This window comes from Fringilla coelebs (genome assembly GCF_963513975.1).
Source record: "Fringilla coelebs genome assembly, chromosome: 18".
Lineage (NCBI taxonomy): Eukaryota > Metazoa > Chordata > Aves > Passeriformes > Fringillidae > Fringilla > Fringilla coelebs.
This window is the reverse complement of record NC_140044.1, coordinates 2184991-2208048: the sequence shown is the minus strand read 5'-3', so window position 1 is coordinate 2208048 and position 23058 is coordinate 2184991. Positions and strand designations below refer to the sequence as shown.

Sequence of the window (23058 nt, the reverse complement as noted above, 5' to 3'; positions counted from 1 at the left end):
AATCAGACAAGGGTAAGCAACGCTCAACAATGAGTGACAGTGCCACCTCCCCAATGACACTGAACAAACCAACAGTCCGTCAAATTTCTCTTCTTCCATAAAAGAATGCAAAACAATGAGTTATTTACAGAAATGTCAGCATCAGAAGGCCTAGAGAACCTTAAAAAATCGGGGTGACAGTTTTACCCCTGAGCTGTGCCCCATGTGCTGGGTGCTTCCCTCTGCCCTGATCGAGAATGACTTGGATGGTGTGGCTTGGATCATTTTCCTTCGGGCTCTTGGCAGATCTGGGATGATCCCAGTGATATTTCTGCATGCAAACCCTCCAGTGGGTCCTTTTGGGTGAATGGGGAGAGGCAGGAAGGCCTGGGAGGGGCTGTGTGCAGGGCAGCGCTGGCAGCTGCCCCAGAGAGGGCAGAAATCTCCTCTCTCCCCACTAAACACATTTTATACCAGGCCAAAACCACAAAAACCTCACCTCTCCTTCCAGAGAATGTCTGGAGCCCCACGCTCTTCCTTCAATTGTGAATTCTGTCAAAGCACTTGTGTGGCTCTGCTGAATCTGGGCAGGGTGATGACAATTTAATCTGTTTTAAACAAGCTGCTGTAGCCTGGCAGGTAAGTGAGGGCATTATTAACACAATCTCGGGTATTTCCTTAATGTGCCTGCTTTGTAATGGGAGAATTCTGCCTCCCTCCCAACCTTCCTGACCCCTTCCCAAGGCTCCTGCACAGCCTGTGCTGGGCTCTGCACCTGGGGAGTTGGAGAAGAACATTTGGAAACCCCTGGAATCTCTCCTGGTGGTGAAGTCGTTCTCAGGGCACAGGGAACCACTTGGATCTTGGAGTCTGGATAAAAAATGTCCTGGCTGTCACACAGGGCCTGGCCCAAGGCAGGTTGTTTGTCCCCCCAAGCCCTGGCACTGCCTTGCCAGCTGTGTCACAGCTGCACTCCTGTGTCCCCATGCCTCCCCTCTCCTTGCTTCTCTGCTCGGCTCCTCTTTGCCATCACAGCCACACCTGCAGCACTCAGGAGTGGCACAAATTCCTGTGTGAGTTCATTGGCAGCCCAAGCTCCTGTTTTGGGGAGAGAAAAAAGGGGAAGTGGAGCTCTGGCTTTTCATGTGCTTCACTGGGTCCCTGTGGCAGCTGCACCTCCCTGTACCAACAGCAGTTTGCCTCCTCTTCACCCTGAACATTTCAAATGCTCCTGATTTTTCTTTCATGTTGTCCTGTGTGCAGGGCTTTGCGCTCAGGATGAGACAGGCTGCCATGCAAAATTGATGTTTTCACTTCTTGCCAGGGTCTCTAACTCAAAAGGGTTTCCCCCTGGCAGTTCTGTCCCCAGATATTACCACCACATCTCCTAAACTTGTAAAAGCCCCTGTATATTTGATATCTTGTGGACTTTGACCAGGTTTCAAAGGGAGATTATATTTGCTGGGCAGGTTGTCAGTAGAATGTAAAATATGAGTGAAATTGTAATTTTATGGCAGCCACCGTGGCTGTGTCACAAGCACTCTGTATCCTCCGCAGCCTGATGAAAAACCAGTCTCTAAAAACATTTGATTTTTTTTTTTTCCCTAGTTAAGCCAGGAAAAAATCCTCAAAATCATGAACATGGTGAAAAATAAAGAAGTGAGCGTTGAAGGAGCTCTGCATTTGGCACAGAAGGAGGTGTGTGCTGAAAAGGTGAGGCTGCTCCTGGGATGTATTTGGTGATAGACGTTCTGGAGAGTCCTGCTGAGGTGAGGAGGTGTCTGGGTTGCTCTCAAGGACACAATCCTGGTTTGGGAATCACAAAGAATTCCCAAGCCAGCAGGGCAGGTACAGCTGGCTGGTGCTGCCCTGTGTGATGGCTGCTCCATGGAAACGCTGCCCTGGTGGGACTGGGGAGCTCCAACCCACACAAGGGTTCTTATTCCAAGGGTGGCTACGAGTCCTGCATTAATAAATGTGGGGCAGGATCCCAGAACTGCAGAATCCCAGACTGGTTTGGGTTGGAAGGGACCTTAAAGCTCATCCTGCTCCACCTCCCACTGTCCCAGGGGCTCCCAGCCCTGTCCAGCCTGGCCTGGGCACTGCCAGGGATCCAGGGCAGCCACAGCTGCTCTGGGAATTCCATCCCAGCCCCTTCCCACCCTCACAACCAGGAATTCCTCCCCAATATCCCACCTAACCCTCCTCCATTTCAGCCTGAAGCCATTCCCTGTGTGCTGTGCCTCCATCCCCTGTAAATCCTCTCTCTCCATCTTCCCTGCAGCTCCTCCAGGCACTGCAAGGCTTCTCTTCTCCAGGGCCTCACCACCCTCAGATTAAAGAGTTTCCTCCTCATATTCAATCCAAACTCACTCTCTGTCAGTGTGAAGCCATTCCCCCTTCTCCTGTCCCTCTCCACCTTCATTAAGGTGATTAACAAAAGTCAGGAGGGTTTTTCTGTCTGTCTCCACCTGGAATTCTCCTGCAGGGCTCCAGGGCTGTTTCTGCTCTCAGAGAGGGATTTCACCTGAGCACAGCAGGATTTGGGTGTCCAAACCTTATCCCAGCGTGGGATGTGCTGCTGATTTCTCTTCTGTTTTCCAGGATCCCCAGGATTTGTTAACTGGCTCCCAATTTAACTTCATTATCTACAAATACAAACACTACCGGTGGCAGAAACGGATTCTGCAGGTAACCTTAAAAATTCTCACCTTTGGGGCAGTGTAGAAAAATATAACAAAGCCAGCTTCTGGCAACAACACCTGATGGGGATTTCCTGCTTTCATGAAGTCAGGGACTAAGGGATTTCACTAAAACTTTTGTACTTTGGCCAAAATTTGATAATGAACAAGCCCAAATCATGCATGCTACAGGGTGGATTTTATTTACTATATCTTAAATGTACAAAATGTCATTTTTCCAGCCTATTCCACCACTTTTTGGAATGAAAATTTATTTCTTTAGACATAAAGTGGAAGGATGGAGAGACATGTAGCAGGTGTGGAAGTTATCAGTCTGGGAATCTGGATTAGTTTAATTTCAGTTCTCTAATTACCAAAAGTCAGAGATAATCTCGAGAAAGGTTCTGCTTTGGAGGTTTCCTGCTATGAACAGGGCAGAGGAAAGGCCACAGTGAGGGCATTGGTGGTGTGGGCTGTTCAAGTTTTAACTCCCAACTCAGAGCTGCTTTTCTCACCCCCTGCATTTCAGAGGCTGGAGGAGTGAGGAGCTGGGTGTGTGGTTCTGCTGTTGGTTTGTGCTGGAGGGGAAATTTTGCACTGGGTTTTGAGACAAGGAGAATTTCAAAAGAAATAATATCCCAGAGTGATAAATTGATGCATATTCATCAAAAGAGGCATGTGGAAACAAGGAATGTCTGGGGTGTTTTTTGTCACTAAAACAAATATTGGGCATTTTGTTGCTAAAACAAACATTACATTCCCGGTGGTGGAATGTAATTTTTCAATTGTACTCATTCTGCTCTTTTATCTAAACAAAATTGGGATTCTGCCCTTGCCTTTCAACAAGGATGGCCTGGAGTGATGCAGAGCTTTCTCTTGCAGCTGGATTTCAGCAGCAGGACCATTTTTAACATCGAGAAAGGCACCATCAAGAAGCAGTTCCCTTTCTGCCAGGTCCGAGGCTGCGAGGACTCGGAGAGGAGGCGTTTCAGCATCCTGTTCCACGGCAGGCAGCACTACGAGCTGGAGGCTGTGTCCCTGCAGGACAAGAGGAAGGTGGGAGGGGACAGCCCTGCTGGGGACGGCAGCGAGGAACCTCCGAGGAAGAAAAAACAATTCTCAGCTCATATTTGTTTTTTATATATATATATACACACACACACACACACACATATATATATATTTATATATAATTATTTATTAATTAATTTATTTTATATATATATTTATATATTATATAAAAACAATACCTACAATAGATATTATATATATTTATATATTTATATATTAATTTATTCATTATATATATTTATATATTATATAAAACAATACCTATAATAAATACTATAATATATATAATTATAATATATAATAATATATTATAATTATATGTTATATACATTATATTTGGTTTATATATATATATATACACATATATTTATTTATTTAATATATATTTATATATTATGTAAAACAATACATATAATAAATATTATAATATATATAATAGATAATAGATAATAGATAATAGATAATAGATAATATATTATAATATATTATAATAATATATGTTATATACATTATATTTGTTTCCTAGAAAGAAAAACAATTCTTATCTCATATTTGCTAATATTTATAAAATATATAATAGATATTCTATAATATATAATATACAATATAGTATACATTACAGTAATACATAAATAATATATAGTAATATATATAACATATAACACATATCATAATAATATACATGAAATACAGAATATGTAGTAGAATATTATATTATATTATATTATATTATATTATATTATATTATATTATATTATATTATATTATATTATATTATATTATATTATATTATATTATATTATATTATATTATATTATATTATATTATATTATATTATATTATATTATATTATATTATATTATATTATATTATATTATATTATATTATATTATATTATATTATATTATATTATATTATATTATATTATATTATATTATATTATATTATATTATATTATATTATATTATATATCAAATTGGGCATAAAACCAAACTGCAGTTAAGGAGTTTTGCATCATAGAAAGACCTGGGTTATTTTGTGTAGATTTATTTTACCCATCTGACTGTGGCTTTGTACTTGTAAATCCAACTATTGATGTCTTATTCAAGGCAATTAGTGTGGAAAATATTGTTTTCTCTGCTGCCACTCATTATCTAGATAATCTACCTGCTGAGCAGAGTTATTCAGAGCAATTCCTACAAGAGACCAGGGGAGTCCCGGCCTGGGAGAGCTGCAGAATGTGAAGTGATCCACGAAGGGCTGCTGGATTTGCAGGAGAACACCTTAACCTCCACTGAATGGGTGAAGTATGAGCTCTGGATTTCCTTAAAACTTCTGATAGATGCATTTAGAGTTAAATGTGCTGATAATAACTTAATTATTTAGTTTGTTTTTTTAACGTGTAAAGGTAGGTGCCCAGCCTGCATGAGATGGAAGCACTGCAATGAGCTGTCAGTAATCAATTAGTGGCACCCAAAAAACCAAAGGTGTGATCTGGAGCCTGCTGGGAGCATTGGCAGCACAAATCTCCAATGGTGGTGGTGCTCAGAACAGATTTGATGCTGGGACTTTGTTTCTCTCTTGACTTTTCCCTCCATTCTCAGTAACCCAGTGGTTTTCCATGGTTTGCTGCTCATTCTGCCAACAAACCTGAGACAGCTCCTGAAACACCTGGAAATTTCTTAAACCCTCAAAGGAGAGAGAAGAAAAAAAATTCTGCCTAGCTAATGAAATAAAAATCACATTGTAATTATCTGCACAGGGTAATTATCTCAAAAGACTTCCCACTTCACAGAAAATGATTTTAATTGCTTTTAAAAGGCTGCCACTGTATGTGTTGTAAACACTATCCTCCAGTGTGTCCAGGATTTACCTTGCAACACTGAACAGGTTTGTTAACAAACAAAAATTGATTTCTATTTATCTTGTGAGGCAAAGCCCTTGTTGGTTTCTTCTTGATATTAATCCCCTCTCTTACTCCTTTTTTAAAAATTTTTTTTCTGGCAAAGTGATGGTGGGAGCACCTGCAGATCTGATTAAACCATAAGTCCCTGCTGGAAGAAAGGAGAGATCAATAGCACTGCCAGCTCCATTAAACAATTCTTATCACTCTGACTGCTTGGATGGGAATTGATGCAATTTTTATTTCATGTTTAATTTGTTCTGCAGCAGCTAAACTTACTTAAACTCTTCACAGAACACCTTAATCAACCGGCCACACCTTGAAGACAGAGTGCAGGGAGAGTTTTGTAGAACTGCCAGAAATATAAAGAAAGGCAGGAACTCTCCAGAAAAATGGGAAGGCAAAATGTTAAGTAAGGATAAACCCACAGGAAAGCCCAACCTCTGTTATAAAGAACAGGGCAGAATTCCAGAGGAGAGGCTGAAGCACAGGACTCTGGAATGGAAGCTCTGTGTGCTCAGGCCATTTCTTCCAGGATTAATTACAATTTAAAGAGCTTTTCCCCAAGTTTTGGCAGAGTCACTTCTGCTGGAAGCCCTCAAGAGCAGAATACTTTAACCCATTCCTGCCTAGTGACTTCTGGGAATGAGGGGTCCAGGGTGAGCTGCCAGGCAGTAGCAGGATTTCCAGGAGAGGGATATTGGGCTGGATGATGGGGAACTAAATTTGGTGATTTGTTTTTAGCTTGGTGGAGTGAAACCTGGAAGACACAGAAACTCTGGAGCTTTATGCACTGCTCAGTCACAGGTGGATTCCCTTTGAAGCTCAGAGTCCCAAAGATCCACTACCCCAAATAAACAAGAGGAGCAAATGGAGAGGCACAGACAGAGCGTGGCTGAAAAATTAACAGGACTTGGGTCATTTTGAATTGATGGTCAGATTTAATTTTAGCTCTCACTGGGCATGGCAGGCTGTTCAGATTTTATGCCACACTTCATTTAGGTGTCAGATGAAAACAAGAAACTCTCAGATAAGAACATCTCAAAGATTTTATGCTCTGCTATTGACATTTTTGACTGTTCCATGGAGGATGCTGTAAAAATGTGGAGATTTATTGACATTGGAAGGTGCTTTAACAAGGGCCAGGCTGTGTAAAGAAGACATCAAAGAGCAATGAGCTGTGTCCCTCCCTTGTCCCCCAGGTGCCTGGCAGAGCTGAGGGAAGGAGAGCTGGCCTTGTACAGCCTGGGGGGCAGGAGCCCTGCAGCCACAATTCCCCTGGCAGCTGGGAGCCTGGGGGGCAGCAGGGACCCCGCCTGCAGCACCTTCTCCCTGCACACCAGAGACCACCACTACCTGTGAGTACAGCTGCTAACAGCCTGGGAAAGCAGAGCTGTGGAGCAAGGCACAATTTCCCAGGAAATTTGCTGGGAATCGCAGTGAGGAACCTCAGAGAGAGAAAAAACAGTTTTTATTTCATTTGCCGTGCCCGTGTTTGTGCCAAAGCAGAGTGCAACGTGGAGATTGCTCAGCCAAAGGGATGATGGGGTTTTGTTTCTTTGAGCAATCTCTGCCAGCTGTGTCCTGTGGGTCAGGAGGGTCACAAGATCTGGTTGAGGACCTGTGTAGATTCAGTTCAGATGTAGAGTAATATAATATAGAATAATATAGTATATTAAAGTAATGAATTAGCCTGCTGATATCAGTGGGGTCCTCCTCATCATTTCTCCCTGCCATGGGGGTCACTGAATCCTCTCCAGAGGTGCTGCACATGAGCTCAGGCACAGGGGATGGCCCAGAGGGAAAGAGCAGCCCTGAAGGAATGAGGCCACCAGAATCAGCTGGATTCCTCCTCCCAGTGCTCTGCAGAGGTCTGGGCAGGGCTCTCAGGAGGAATCCAGAAAGGAACTGAGCTGGTCCATTGAAATCCTGCCCAGAGCTCATGCAGGGACAGATGTGGGCAGGTTCTGGGTGCCTGTGGCCCCCAGGGACAGATGTGGGCAGGTTCTGGGTGCCTGTTCCTCCCTGGGACAGATGTGGGCAGGCTCTGGGTGCCTGTTCCTCCCTGGGGCAGGTGTGGGCAGGTTCTGGGTGCCTGTTCCTCCCAGGGACAGATGTGGGCAGGTTCTGGGTACCTGTTCCTCCCTGGGGCAGGTGTGGGCAGGTTCTGGGTACCTGTTCTCCCCAGGGACAGATGTGGGCAGGCTCTGGGTGCCTGTTCCTCCCTGGGACAGATGTGGGCAGGTTCTGGGTGCCTGTTCCTCCCTGGGACAGATGTGGGCAGGTTCTGGGTGCCTGTTCCCTCCAGGGACAGGTGTGGGCAGGTTCTGGGTGCCTGTTCCCCCCATGGGGCAGATGTGGGCAGGTTCTGGGTGCCTGTTCTCCCCAGGGTCAGGTGTGGGCAGGTTCTGGGTGCCTGTTCCCCCCCAGCCAGCAGTAACACCCTGCTCCTTCCCAAGGGGGACAGCAGGGATGGTGGGGTCACTGCACAGTCCCTGCATGGCCAAACTCAGCTCCCCAGCCTCCAACAGGAGAGCAGTTAACCCTGAAAAGGCCAGAGCCAGCAGGCTGGGCTCCTCTGCCAGGCGCAGCTGCGAGCTCCCAGCAGGTGAGTGCTGGGCTGATGTTGTTTATTTGCCCTTGCTGCTGTTTGTGGGTGCCATTTCTCCGTTCCAGGCTGCGGATCCCGCTCAGCGTGCAGAGCAGCAGGCCAGAGGCTGCGGGCAGGCTGCGCAGGGAGTGGCTGTCCCTGCTGGAGAGGCACTGCCAGCCCGGCAGCGCTGCCAGCCTGCCCCCGCAGGGCTCTCCGGCGTGCGGCTCCCCCGAAGCTGACTACGAGGAATTTGTGGCGCCTGTGGACGAGCAGGGAGAGGAGAGCCCCCCCTTTGGTGGGAGCTCTGCGAGGAGCAGCCTGAGCGAGCCTGCAGAGGGGCAGGCAGCCCCAGCCCCAGCTCTGCCCCCCGCCCCGGGCAGGGCTGAGGTGCCCCCAGCCCCACCTGCCCTCCCGCAGCCCTGCAGCATCCCTCCGGCCGCCAGGAGAACCAGAGCCTTTCACTGGGATGTGGTTCCTTGTGACAAGGTGAGGATGAAACCGAGGGCAGCTGTTAAAGGGGAAAAACCTAAATATTGTGGCCATATGACATGGGGAGTTATAGGAATGCAAAGTGACCTGGATGCCCCTTGCACGGAACAAAGCGCCTCTGTTCTTCTGGCTTTCTGTTTACCCCGTGTCCCTCCTGTATTTTTAGATTCAAAAATCCGTCTGGGGATCGTGTGACCCGTGCAGGAGAAAAATAGACGTGTGCAGGCTGTGTGAGCAGTTCCAGATCCAGGACACAGCAGTGCTTTTGGGCAGCGAGCCTCCGGTGACCCAGCACATCCTGCTGGACAGGAAAGTCGCGCACAACTTCAGTGAGTGGATGCGCAGGGGCCGTGCGCTCCTCTCGGGGAGCCGGGCTGAGCCCTGCCCGCAGTGTTGGTGCTCTCAGCCCCTGCACAGGCAGCGATCGAGGCTGGGTGGAAATCCTCTTTTAATTCAGTGCTTCTCCCTTTGTAAAACAAGACCCCGGGGCTCAGCTGCTCCAAAGCGGCCCTTTGCTGTCGGGATAAATCCCCAAGCTAGTTTACTTTTTTCCAACCCTGTCCATGGCACGGAGCTGTGATGCTGCTGAAGTCATCCTCATACAGCTGTGAAGCCAATTTAAGCCCTGGCCACGAAGGCTTTTCCCATTTGGTGGGCTGCAAGGTCCCCAGGAGCTGGCAGTGCTGGGCTGCAGTGGGTCAGGGATCCCTGTCACCCTGGTTTTTTGAGATTCTCTGAGCCTTCTGATGTTGACATTCTTGTAGCGAACTTTCTCACACACTTTCTGTAAACAACTCATTGTTTTGCATTCCTTTATGGAGGAGGAGAGAGTTGATGGACTGTTGGTTAAACCAGTGTCAGTGGAGAGGTGTCACTGTCACCTCTGTAAAACTATAAATGTTGGAGTCAGAAAATAAACTGCCTCTTTTCTTCTTCACCCTGAGGGCGGTGTGTGCGTGTGTTCTTTCGTGTCCTACAGCGACTCTGGAATGTCAACATCAGCAGGCTTAGAGAATCTCAAAACACCAGGGTGACAGATCCCCTGCAGGGGGCTGGGTTGGGGTCACAGCCTTTGGGGCAGCTCCAGGCAGGAATTCTTGGCTTCTCCCTGGCCGAGGGCTCAGGATCCCCTTCCTGAGCACAACCCCTTGCTCTCCTAATTCAGGTGTGGTTCCACCCAAAGCCTGACCCGGAGCAGCCTTTCAGAGCTAATGAAGCAGCTCAACACCCAGTCCTGCTCTCCCTAACAAAATACTGTAAAGCTCTTTTATTCCCTTGGTGAGAAGGGATAGGTGTTATTCTTCAGTATTGTTCTTCAAAGTGCACTCTGATTCCTGCTACAAAGATGCCTTTCCAAAAAATTTCTGTTACCTAGAGATGCTTTAAGATGGTTACATGTGTAAAGAATTTGGGGCAGTCGATTCCGAAGTTTTAATGATTTCATCTTGATGAATATGAATAAGAAAAAATGTATTTTGGAGAGCTTGTAAAGTTTTAATTGGGACATGTAAATGGAGATAACTCGGATTTATTGCATCCCTTGACTAACAATTTGAAGGGTTAAAAGGAAGAGTGATGGCAAAGTGCTGTTGCAGATAAAAGAATCTTGTAATAGCACTTTTATCTGCTAAATTATTGCAGTTTCTTTGAGGAAATGTCTTTCTTTTGCTTTGCAAATAGCACAATTCCTCCTTTTGATCCTGTTCCTCTCACAGGGTTTTTCACAGAGACGTTCTACAGCCCTTTCTTAATCTTATCCTCATCAGTGAGAGTTTTGGCATATCCTTATTATAATGGACATTACTCAGATCAAAAGTTAATTTGATCCTGAGAATTCTGATTAATCTTCCTGCAAGTGCTGTGAACCACAGTCCTTAAATTAATGAATAAAAAGATGAAGCTCCAAAATGCCAGTAGGTTCAAAATTCTGGAGATTTTGAGTGGAGTTGTGAACAGCCGAGGAAAAGGAGAGTTCTGAGAGATCTCCACGCTAAATTCAAGGCCAGTGTAGGAGAAAATATAAATTAAATTTAAGTTCTCTAGTGGATTATTGTTGAAAAAAGAAATTCCTGCCACACAGGGAGCAGGTATCAGTAAGAGACAAGAAAATCGTCCTCAGATTTGTTTTCCCTTGATGACTGCTCTGTAAATTTAAAGAAAATATGAAGACTGAGATTTTGCCTTATGATTGCAGCTGCAAAATATTTTATATTCTGCATGTTTGGTTTTTTTTTTTCTTTTTTAATTCTGCTAAGTGCAGGTAAGATACTTCAGTGATTTCCCTTCCCTTGAGCATTTCCTTCCAAGTAACCCCAGAATAATTTTTCTCCAGACATTTTTCTTAAAAGTTTCCGTGTAAAACCAAGTGAGCTGAAGGACAAACTCTTCATCATCCACGAGGAGAGTGGTGGGCTCACAGATGAGCAGATTACAGCCCTGAGGAGGTAATTTTGGGGGGAATCGTTTGGGTTTGGGACCTTTTGGATGAGGCAGAATCTTCTGCAAATAAAGTTTGGAAAGTTGGTTGGGAGAGGAGGAAGGCAGAAAAGAGTTAAAGGAGATTTATGGGATGGTGGGATATTGGGAATTTCTGTGTCTGAGTGGCAGGGATTTGGGGTTCAGAGCAGAGTGGGGATTTCTGTAGCTGGACAGATTTCAGTGTGAGCAAACTAATGGTGTGTGAAATTCACAGGAACTGGATTTTACCTTTTTGAATAGTTTTGAATCGTTTCCTTCCTTGTAGAAGGAAAGAAGTGGGATCCTGGAGTGGGATCTGCTCCATCCCAGCCCCCCCATGTGACACTTGGGCCATTTTAATAAACATTTTTACATGTAGAAGCTTGGTACATTTTTACATGCAGAAACTGATTCTTGCTTCAAAATGAGACCAAAAAATGAGTGTTTGCTCAGGAAAACTGGGGAAAAGAGGGCACTGACAGAGAAAGTGAGGAAGTAAATAATTGATGTTTCTGCTTCTTGTGGAATCAGTTTAATTTTGGCCTTAAACTCCTGATCTGAGACAGCAGTTTTGGAGTCTGCAGAATCCTCTCTGTGCTTGGGAAGTGATGTGAGGGACATGAAACATGGAGTGAATGTCATTCTGTGTGGTGGTTTCTGAAGTATGAAGGGACAGGGGTGGGACAGTGGCTGTTTAAATGGCTTTTTGAGTTTTGGAAGGTATTCCCTTGCTGTCCCAGAGCTCTCCCAGTTAAACCCACAGTGGTGCACCTGTACCCAAGGGTCTTGTGACCTTCTGAACCATGCCTCAACGATGTGAGTTGAACTCACCCTTCCTCCCTGTGTAGAAAATAAGAAAAATAAGCAGCATCATCAGAAATCAACTCAAAAATCCCATCCCAAATTCCTTCCAGAATTCCCCACAAGTGAATTATCCCACTCAGGACACAGTCCTGGCACTGCAAGCTCAGTCCAGGATCTCCAGGCTGCTGAAATTGCAGTGGCATCACTGATTTGTGGCCTCTGGGCTCTTTGCCATCAGACAATAATAATAATAATAATGATGGCAATGAAGCTTGAAATATCATATTTTTTTCCTTGAAGTCTTTCTTTGATGGCAATAATGCTGAGGGAATATTCCCAGCAGTGGAATGTGTAAGGGATATTGATTGTTGCATTGCTCTGTGCTGTATAATTTCAAGGATTCAAACCATGCTATCTGGCTCCAAGGATTCTGTCCCTGGGATTGTTATTTACCACCAAAATCGATGAACCCACGCGCAAATCTGGCACTGAAAGGAAACTGAATTTTTTTCCGCCCCAAGAGTTTTGAGTGCAGCTGAAACAGTTGAGATTCATCTCAAAATGAAGGCTTGGATCCCCAAGGCACTGGAGGATGGCAGGAATTCTCCCAGGTTTCCCAGTACTGGGCTCTGTGCTGGGCTGGCACCAACCAGGAGGGCACTCAGCACTTCTGGGGAGCTCCCACTCGGGTCTGGGGTCCCAGGGGAAATCCCACCTCTGGAACTGTGGCCTCCAGGTAACTGGGAACCTGTGGGCAGGGCAGGAGTCAGGCAGGGCAGTCCAGGGCTGGAAAATTGCTCTCAGTGCAAATTGTACCTGTCAGGGTGTCTGAGCCAGTGTCAAAATCCTACCACTGGAGAGGGAAAAATACCTTATCCAAATCCTTCTGTTGGAGTGATGCCTTGAGAGGCTGAGCCAGAGCAGAGCTGGGCAGAGTCACAGAATAAAGCAGGGATTTATTCAAAGGATCTCCTCAATGGATGCACCTGGGGCAGCACCAGAGCCCAGCCAGGGCTGCACCCAAGATGACCCCAAATGGTCCCAAAATGAACCCAAGGTGAACCAAAATGGTCCCAAAATGAACCCAAATGGTCCCAAAATGAACCCAAGGTGAACCAAAATGGTCCCAAAATGAACCAAGATGAACCAAAATGAACCCAAGGTGAACCAAAATGATCCCAAAATGAACCAAGATGAACCAAAATGAACCCAAAGTGAACCAAAATGGTCCCAAGGTGAACCAAAATGGTCCCAAGGTGAACCAAAATGGCCCCAAAATGAACCAAGATGAACCAAAATGGCCCCAAAATGAACCCAAGGTGAACCAAAATGGTCTTAAAATGAACCAAGATGAACCAAAATGGTCCTAAAATGAGCCCAAGATGAACCAAAATGGTCCCAAAAGGAACCAAGATGAGCCAAAATGGTCCCAAAATGAACCCAAGATGAACCAAAACGGCCCCAAAATGAACCCAAGGTGAACCAAAATGGTCCCAAAATGAACCCAAGATGAACCAAAATGGTCCCAAAATGAACCCAAGATGACCCAAAATGGCCCCAAAATGCCCGGCCGGGCACGGGGTCTCTCCCTGGGATCAGCTCTGCTCCATTTGCACCTTGCAGTTCATTGTCCCATCCCAGCTTCAGCCCCTGCAGTCCCACCCTGCTTGTTTTTCTCTCTCCAGCCCACGGGGTTTGTGCTCCTGGCTGAGATTTGGGTCATTTGTCCTTGGTGCCCAGCTGGAGCAGGAATTGTTTTGTCTCCCTGCTCTGTGCACAGAGCTCAGCATCCCCTGATGTGAGCCCAGCCCCACACACTAAAGCAGCACAGAACCTGAAAAATAGAAAAGCCAAAACTGAGGCATCAGGAGAGTGAAAATTACTTAAAGAAGTCAAAATCCTGCTACTGGGGAGTGAAAATGCTTTAAATCAAAGCCAAGATTCCATTTTCAAGGCTGTGGCCAGCAAGCAGAGTGTCCTGCTCATGCATCCAGTGGCAGTGCTGGGGTATCACTGACAACTTCAGGAATGACTTGGATACAGAAACCTCTCAATTTCTGGGTGGTTCTTTATCTCCATGTCTCTCTAAACTTAACTTTTTTCCCAGAGAAATGGGAATTTTTTTCATTGTGCAAATTCCATTAGAGCTGCATTCATGTACAGAGATATTTATGGAATGCATTCACGGGGGTTTGTGCCTCCTTTCTCATGGCTCCCATTGTTCAATGCTTTAAGCTTTAAACCTTCCAGATAATCTGTTATTTCCATTTTCTGTGCATAATGCAGCTAAAGAATTTTATGGGGTATCAGACTTCTGATTAAATGAAGATGTTTGCTGTCACCTTTTAAAATATGTTCTGTGAATTTGCTTAAAAGCTCAAACTATTTTTAATGATGACTAAATACCCTTTCATTTGCCAACAGCTAACTTATTTTTTAAATGAAAATTCATTTTTTTTCTTGATGGTAAAGTGTGCTCAAAGGATTGCATTTTCATCTGCTACCATCTAGAGTTAATTCAAACCCCAGCAATTTTACAATTGAAATGTCATATTAATTATTGGCAACAGTCAAATAAATCTTGGTGTTTGTCCCGTGCTTAACGTGCTAAAATATTTGCTTTTTTCCATCTTTGAGTAAATTCCCTGACTTTTACTGGAAATGTAAAGCTCTGCCCATGAATGTTTAATCACTCTTGCTGCAAATTTAGAAGTTTGTTTTAAGAGAAAGAAAAGAGAGGAGACCTGAATACTTATTTCATCTTCTTTACAGTGCTCACATGTGAGCTGTGACAAGGACTGGGTTTTTCTGAAGAGATGCTGTGCATTCCCCCAGTGGTGGCTCAGGCAGGCAGGCAGGTCTCCAAAGGAAGGCAGCTGTGCTGCTGTGTTTGTTTTTCCAAGTGGAGGCATGTTTGAAAACATCAATCTTCTCAAAATCTGTGGTCCTGGGGGTATTCTGTGACCATGTGAGGAAGCTGTGGGTCTGTGTCTTGTGCTGTCACTGTTTCAGCGAGTAAAAAACCCTGTAAAAATCAAGATAAAGAAGAGAAACCCCCCAGGCTGGGGCTGTTGGGGTGTCTGTGCAGGGCCAGGGGGACAGGGTGATCCTTGTGGGTCCTTCCAGCCCAGAATATTCTGTAATTCTTTGATAACAGAGATGATCCCTGTGGGTCCTTCCAGCTCAGAATATTCCGTGATTCTGAATTAACAGGGATGATCCTTGTGGGTCCTTCCAGCCCAGAATATTCTGTAATTCTTTGATAACAGAGATGATCCTTGTGGGTCCCTTCCAGCCCAGAATATTCTGTAATTCTTTGATAACAGAGATGATCCTGGTGGGTCCTTCCAGCCCAGAATTGTCTGTGATTCTGAATTAACAGGGATGATCCCTGTGGGTCCTTCCAGCCCAGAATATTCTGTGATTGTGAATTAACAGAGATGATCCTTGTGGGTCCCTCCAGCCCAGAATATTCTGTAATTCTTTGATAACAGAGATGATCCCTGTGGGTCTTTCCAGCCCAGAATATTCTGTAATTCTTTGATAACAGAGATGATCCTTGTGGGTCCTTCCAGCCCAGAATATTCTGTGATTGTGAATTAACAGAGATGATCCTTGTGGGTCCTTCCAGCCCAGGATATTCTGTAATTCTTTGATAACAGAGATGATCCTTGTGGGTCCCTTCCAGCCCAGAATATTCTGTGATTCTGTGATAATAGATATAAAAAAGGGTCCAATCTCTTTGGAAATCAGGGCCTGAGCTCCTCTCATAGTTTCACCTTTTCTAAACTCTTCTGTCATTCTCAATTCTCTGGATATCTGCATTCTGGCTGTTTTCAAGCCTTCTCTACATGTGATCCTTTCCAGATATCCAGAGGTGTCTGCAGATCACTTTTGCCTCCCATCTCCCATTTGGTTCAAAGCCTCCAAGGGATGAGCAGTAAATATGAAACACACAAACCCCACAAAATGCAGGAAATTCCAGGGCAAGGAATGGCAGAATTATTTTATCAGAATACAGAATGAAGAGGATCCCTAATTTCAATTTTCTCTTGACAGATATTTGCCCACAGCCAAAGATGCAGAAAGGTACCTGTCCTTCAAGGGGCCGTGCTCAGAGCTGCACGTGGTTGACCAGTTCATGTTAGAGGTGAGGAGTTTCCATATTAAAAGACACCACATCCTATTTTTAGGACACTCTCCAAGCTAAAACCACTGCCAGAAGCTGTTGTTTAGAACTTAAATGTACAATCTCACCCAGAATCAGGATCAAAGGATTATTCTGATGAAGACTTGGGACAGGGAGATAAGAAAAAAGAGAACTGTGGATCCCTTTGTGTCTCCAAGTCACACTCCCTCCTCTTCCTGCAGAGTATTTATCCTGGACTAGAGCTAGAGTCCCAAAATCTAGAAGCCATAACCTAGAAAATGATGGGTATTTAACCATTTTTGCTCACAAGAAAGGATTGCAATTGATTTTAATCATGTCTGCCCAGGGGCATACAGGGAATTTGCAGGTGTGTGCCAGAGTGCATCCACAGGATCAAGAATGAAATGAATCAATGAGCACAGAAATTAGGCAAACAGTGGCACAGCTGAACTGCTCAGTAAATAATGAAAGGAATGTGCATGTTTTGGTATGAGTGGGAGGTTTTATTCTGCTTCTGCTCAATTCTGTGCAGATGTGTAAAATCCCCCAGCTGGGCCAGAGGCTGGATCTGCTGCTCAGCATCCGTGAGCTCCCCGAGAGCATCAGAGACCTGGAGCCTGTGAGTACAGGAGCCCTCCTGCAGGGTTTGTGATCCTGGCAGTTGGAGAAGAGAGGCCCAAATCACCTCGGTGCAGACCTTGAGGCTCTGTGGTTTGGGAGGATTATTTTGGGTTTTTTCCCACTTGTGTGTTTAATATTGTCCTTATTCCACCAAGGCTCAGGATAATGGCTGTGGCAGTAGATAGACTTCCACAAAAGAGAGAGAGAAAAGAACAGGAAAAGATCTTCAACGTTTTATTTGGAGTTATTAAACTTTCCTCCTTCTTTGGATAAGACAGAAATGGATTTCACCACTAAAACTCCATTCCCTTGGTGGGGAGGTTCTGGCCCCGTGAGCTGAAAGAATCAGTCCAAGGCAAGGAGGAAGTTCATTTGACAAATCTCCAAGAGGTTTATTATTTCCTGAAGACTGAAGGAGCTGCTCCCCCTAAGGATGACAGCTCTGGGCTGGAATTTTTGGGAGCCAGAGCTGGAGTCCCTCTCTGCCTTTTCCCAGGATGACCTAAGGCTGGGATGTGCAAACAAGCAAGTGCCACTCTCGTGGTGGATCCTGCTGTTCCAAGCCTTTGTCCATGCTTTGATTCAAAACAAGCATTTCCACACCCCCAAAATGTTTCAGAGGTTTTGCCCCCGTTCTGCTCAGGAAAGAAAATCAAATGTGGGAGTTCTGAGAGACCAAGTGGTTATCCTTTGTCTGGCTGTGATTTACAGCACAGCAGCAGTGGGGGAAGCTCAGAAGAGGAGCAGAGGGAAAGCACAGGGGAGGTGCAGACGTTCCTGACCCTGCCTGGTGCAGCTGCACCTTTGCTGTCCTCCACTAAAGCCCAATATTGAATATTTGCAAGTTATTCCAGGCACTGCTTGCTTTGATGGATATTTAATGTTCACTGAAGAGCTAATTAGTGTTTAAGTGTGTTCTTATTCATGCTAGCACGTATTTTTAAACCACAGAATATGCACCTAAAATCCTAAGGGACAATGTGAATATTGGCTTTCAGGATTTTCTGGTCCTGAGCTGGGCTTTAAATGCTTTAACAACAGCTTTCATGCACCCAAGTGCTTCACCCTCTCCCTGTTTTTGAATTTCTGGGTTGGTGACTGATGAAAAGAGGTGTGGTGCTAAAAAAATACAGATTTTTTAGCTGAGAACAAAATCCCCTCCTATGCCTATAGCCCTAGAAGGGAGGTGGCTTCCCTGGGAAAACTGAATTATACTGAGTTTGAGCACAGGAAATTATTATTCTTCCTTCTGGGGAAACTGTGCTAAGAATTTTGATAAGAGCATTGAGCTGGTGCAAAGGGAAAGGAGGGAGGTGAAGGATGGAGCTCCAGACTCTGCTTCCCCTGAGCCCTGAAATCTGGGCACCCAAACAGCAAAACCCTTTCTGTGCCCTGCAGGCTGCAGTGGCAGCCAGAGAGGATGTGACTCCTTTTGGGGTGGCTGTGCCAGCACAGATTTGGCCCTGCTGAAGATCCCTGAGGGGCTGGGCAGGGGAGGGGGTGCAGGGAAGGACAGACAGCAGGGGTCTGTCCCCATTTTCATCTGCCCCTGTTCCAGCTGATCGCCCAGAACATCCGAGCCAGCAAGCAGCTGCAGTCCTGCCCGAAGTTTGTGTCTGTCCTGGAGTACATTCTGGCCATGGGGAACCAGCTGAACGAGAGGGCTGGGAAGGAGGTGGCCAGAGGATTCCGGCTGTCCTCTCTGGCCAAGGTGAGTCCTGAGCTCATCCTGCCCCCAGGCTGGCTGGCATTGACGTGCTGATGTTTGTCAGCAATAATTCCTGGTGAGGGGCTCACTGTGTCCAGCTGGCTTTGGTCACACTCTGCTGCTGGACCCTGAATTCTCTGGTGCCTGTGGTGCTGAGCTCACTGTGCCTCCAATGAGGCAGAGCATCAGAATGCTGCCTGCCCTGGTGTTAGAATCCCTTGGCATGAGAGCTGTGTGAGCTGGTGAGACACCAGGTGTGAGCCAGGAGTGTGTGTGAAACCACAACATGAGAAAGAAGAGGTTTAATTCCACGTTTTCCATTCTTGCCAAATGTACCTGGGATCTCTCAGCCTCTCTGCTGCTCCTTTTCCGTGTTTTATTCATTTTTGAGGGCTGCTAGCTCAGGGTGTGCTCTGCTGTGCTCTGTTGCAGCTCTCCCTGCTGAGGGGCAGGGACAGGACCTTCACCCTTCTCCACGCCCTGGTGGAGCAGATCCTCTCCCACCAGCCCGAGCTGGCCACCTTCCCCCAGGAGCTGACAGAGTTTGAAGCTGTTCCTGATGGTGAGAGGAGGGAAAATAATCAACAAATAAAAAATGAAGTCCTTCAACTGCTGTGCTTCTCACTGTATAAACGATATTATCATTATAAATGTCATTATCATGTTTTTTCCCCCCTCTCTCTTCCTTTGCAGCATCCATGAAGGGCCTCAGTGCTGAAGTTGATGGTATGTAAATGGGGTTTCTACATTCACAGGCAGGTTTTCATGCACTGTGCAGTCATTTGGAACAGGTTTTCACTGCACCTCTGTAGTTTGTAAAGGGAGTTAAAGGTTCAAAACATCGAGGTGAAGTGTTGCCATGGAGATGCTTAACCTGCCATGTTAGTGTGAAGAATTAAAAAAAGAAAAGAAATACTGAAGTGTGTCCAGGTGGTTTAGAAATGTAAAAAAATGTACTGGCCATGGTAAATAGAATTTGTCATAAAATAAAAGAGTTAAGTGGTACAAGTGCTCCATCACAGGGATGGCTGGGAGAGTCCCTGGGAGATGGCAGTGGGAATGCAGCAGGAGAAACTTCCTGGAGTTCAAGAACTTTCTGGAAACAGACTGGTTTCCTTCTCTGGAAAGCACTCCAGCACCAGTGAAGTCAACAGGAGGGGCAGAACAAGGTTGTTAAAATGGAGGATGGATTTTGTGGGATGGATTTTGTAGGATGGATTTCCAATGAGGGTTTTACCCTGACCCCCTGAGAGCTGATAGCAGGGTGTCAGTGGGTGGAAATGATGTTTATTATATTGAAATCTATAAAAATCCATGCTTTGAAGGTGTGACGTGGGTGTTGGCTGTAACTCCAGACCAATATTCCCAATTTCAGCCTTTGGTAACAGAACTGGGTGATGCTCACTCTCTCCTTTGGTTCTGCACCCCTTCTGGGCGCTGGGGTCAGCTCTGGGAGCAGCTCGAGGCTGCTGCAGTGTTGTTATCCTGCTCCAGAAATTCCAATCCACCTTCCAACCCTGGGTGTTATTTCCATGGCTGGTCCCAGTGCTCAGCCTAAGGAGGGGCAGGTTTTTGGCTGCTGCATTGCCACATTCTCAACCCCTTCATTATCCTGCACTGGCTGGGATGTGATCCCATTTTCCCCTGAGAAAATGCCTCTTCCAGGAGCCCTACCTCCCAGCAGGACCTTAATGCTCCTAGATAAATGTACTGCAGACCCACATTCTCTTTTATTTTCCTAAACAAGACAGTTGCAGCCCTTTGGACACCTGTTCATGCTGGTGAAATTCCTCATTTTCTGTTCCTTTTGTTAGTTTTAAAAAAAGAACTGGAGCACCTGACCCAGTGCAGGAGGCTCCTCAAACCCAAAGCAAGCAAGGCAACCCCCCAGGAGTCCCAGTTCTGCAAGGAGCTGAAGGTAAATCCACCCCAACCTCCCTGGGGGCTGGAGTAAGGGAGGAGTAACCTGGGAGTTACTGGCTATGGGGAGAATTGGAGGGAAAGTGGATTTGTGTTCCCTTCTGAGGGTGTGATCTGCAGAGTGGGAAGGGTCCCCAGGGCTTCTGCACCTCCTGCTCTCCCTTCCCAGGCAGGTGGGTGGGGGGCAGGCAGTCCTTGAGAGGCACTTTGGGATAATGGGAATTTCAGAGGGGATTTGTGAGAATTCCTTCTGCTCTTGGACAGAAAAGGGGTTTGGAGAGGATCAAAGAATCACAGAATGGTTTGGAAGGGACCTTAAAGATCATCCTTAAGGTCATGGCCTGGAGCACAGAACCATCCAGCCCTGATTGATGTCAGTCATTCCCAATCCTTTAGGCTGGAAAAGCCCTTTAGGAGCACGGAACACGAACCCATCAGAGCTACCCGCTACCCCGTGTCCCCAAATGCCACCTCCCCTTCCTCTGCTGGGCTGGGGCTCCACCACTGCCCTGGGAGCCGTGCCAGGGCTGGGCAGCCTTTGGGATGGAGGAATTCATCCTAAAATCCAACCCAAACCTGCCCTGGGCAGCCTTTGGGATGGAGGAATTCATCCTGGAGTTCAACCCAACCCTGTACCAGCCCTGCACAGCCTTTGGGATGGAGGAATTCCTCCTGGAATCCCATCCAACCCTGCCCTGGGGGGCTGCTGGCAGCTCAGGTGTCCCTACTCTGTGTCCCCACTCTGCTGCCCCTCACCTCTTTGTGCTTCCAGGTGTTTCTTCCACAGTTGTTTTGTCTTCTGTAAGGAACACAAATAAATAGTTACTACTATTAATGCTGCATAAATGTTTAAAATTATTAACTTCCTCAGATATTTACTAGTAATATATTAGTTATATAATATTAATCGACTAATTTTTATAATAAACATTCTTTATAAAGTATTATTATCGTATTTACAACCAATTTTCATGTACTTTATCATCTCTTTATATAATCACCTATAAAACACACATCTTCTCAAGATCCTGCCTTTTATTCTCTAACCAAGTTCTTAAACCAAGTCAACTCTCTAACTAGTCCCTACACTAACTCTGTAGTTTAACCCAATACTATCTCATAATTTTAAATGTTTTTCAGAATTTAAAAAAGAAAAAAAAGTCTAAAATATGGCTGTTACAAGCAAAACAAAGAAATTTTATTTCCAGGCTTGTTTCTGAAGCCCTGTTTCTGCCCCTTAAGCACCTGAAATTGGCAGTGTTTGCTGCACAGGCAAAAAAAGCCAAATATTCTGGAAATCAGGACCTTGTGATGCTTCTCTGGCTCTGCCACTTTGAATGGATTTAGGTTTTGTCATTTTATAATGCACTTAAAATTCTCTCATGTTAATGTTTCTTTTTTTTTTGTCTTTGATGTCTTAATTCTTGCAAGGGGATGTGTGTGCTTCTCTTTTGTGAAATGTGAAATTTTTATGACATGAAAATTTCGCCCTGAATGATTTTGTTTCCACTGCTGTTTAATTCCTGCTTTAATCCTATGCTCCTACAGCAAATTAAGAAGTTTTATTTTATTACAGGATTTAATTCAGAAATATGAAGGGGATCTCTCCCAGCTGTCAAAAAGATGTGAGGAAATGAAGAAGCTTTATGGCAACGTGCTGGTACATATCATACTGAAATGCAGTGAAAATAAACTACATTTCTTTTTTAAAAGGGAAGGAAGGAGGGGAAAGTTAGCTTCTTCCTCCTCTTCCCCTTCTTCTTTTACCTCTTATTCCTCCTCTTCTTTATATCAACATGAGCAATAATGGAGGTATTTCGCTTTTCTCTGCCCTTTAAACTTGGCTTGGCTCACCCAGCTGTGCTGCAGTGAAATATTCCTTTATTTCCATTCCAGGTGAGGTTTGGGGAGCCAGCAGACCTGGACTCCCAGGAGCTCTTTGGGTGGATCTCCTCCTTCATCTGTGAGTTCAGGAAGGCGTGTGCTGAGGCCACCCCATGACAACACACATTTCATGGGGAGGTGAGGGAAGCAGGAGCCCAGGAAACCATTTTTGATTGTTTTTATTTTCTTTACTGCTGAGCAGCACCTTGCCAGTCCCCCCTGTGCAGCAGAACACCTTGATTTTGAGAGACATTCCATTTCAAATGTGGAATTTTATGTGGCATTTAACCTGTAATATCCCAGATCACTGATGACCCCCCTCAATTTTGTGCTTTACTACCTTGAGATTCCCATATATTGAAAAAAATCCTATTCTGACCTTTTATAATTTCTCCTTTCACTCTTTTCCTTTGAATACCCTGGCTTCTGACCCAGTTTTCATTATTATTTTCATTAGTAACTTTCTGTATGGTGATCTAATTTCTAAAGAATATTTCACACATTTTAGAATATTAGAATATAGAGGAGAATATTTAAACAAAGTCTTGTTTATTTTGCTATTAAAAAATTGCAAACTTGCTCTGTAATGAAGAAAGTACCTGGCTGAGTGTTTTATTTCACCTTGTCCCCACTAAGCAGGACAATAAAATTGCACTTTTTATGGCAAATGTCATGTATTTGGCACAAATGCTACAGAAATTAATCAATATATAAGATTTGCATTGCAGGAAGAGAAAAATGTCAGAGCAGCAGAATAGGAAACTGTCATGAAGCATCTAAGGAATGGATAAGGGGGGG

At 45.1% G+C, this 23058-nt stretch overlaps 1 protein-coding gene across 1 annotated transcript; it reads left to right on the top strand.

Annotated features, from left to right (window-relative positions):
• Positions 1–1620: 1620 nt before the first annotated feature.
• Positions 1621–22687, top strand: LOC311160753 (uncharacterized protein; the record flags this gene model as incomplete). The annotated part of the gene is made up of 15 exons (XM_084217812.1): positions 1621–1692; positions 2584–2670; positions 3543–3692; positions 4890–5038; positions 8311–8713; positions 8883–9045; positions 11049–11160; positions 16037–16127; positions 16660–16746; positions 18307–18459; positions 18889–19018; positions 19150–19182; positions 20271–20374; positions 21953–22036; positions 22273–22687. 15 exons carry the CDS (start codon positions 1621–1623, stop codon positions 22375–22377), a joined length of 1923 nt encoding a protein of 640 aa, XP_084073938.1. The 3' UTR covers positions 22378–22687.
• Positions 22688–23058: the final 371 nt, after the last annotated feature.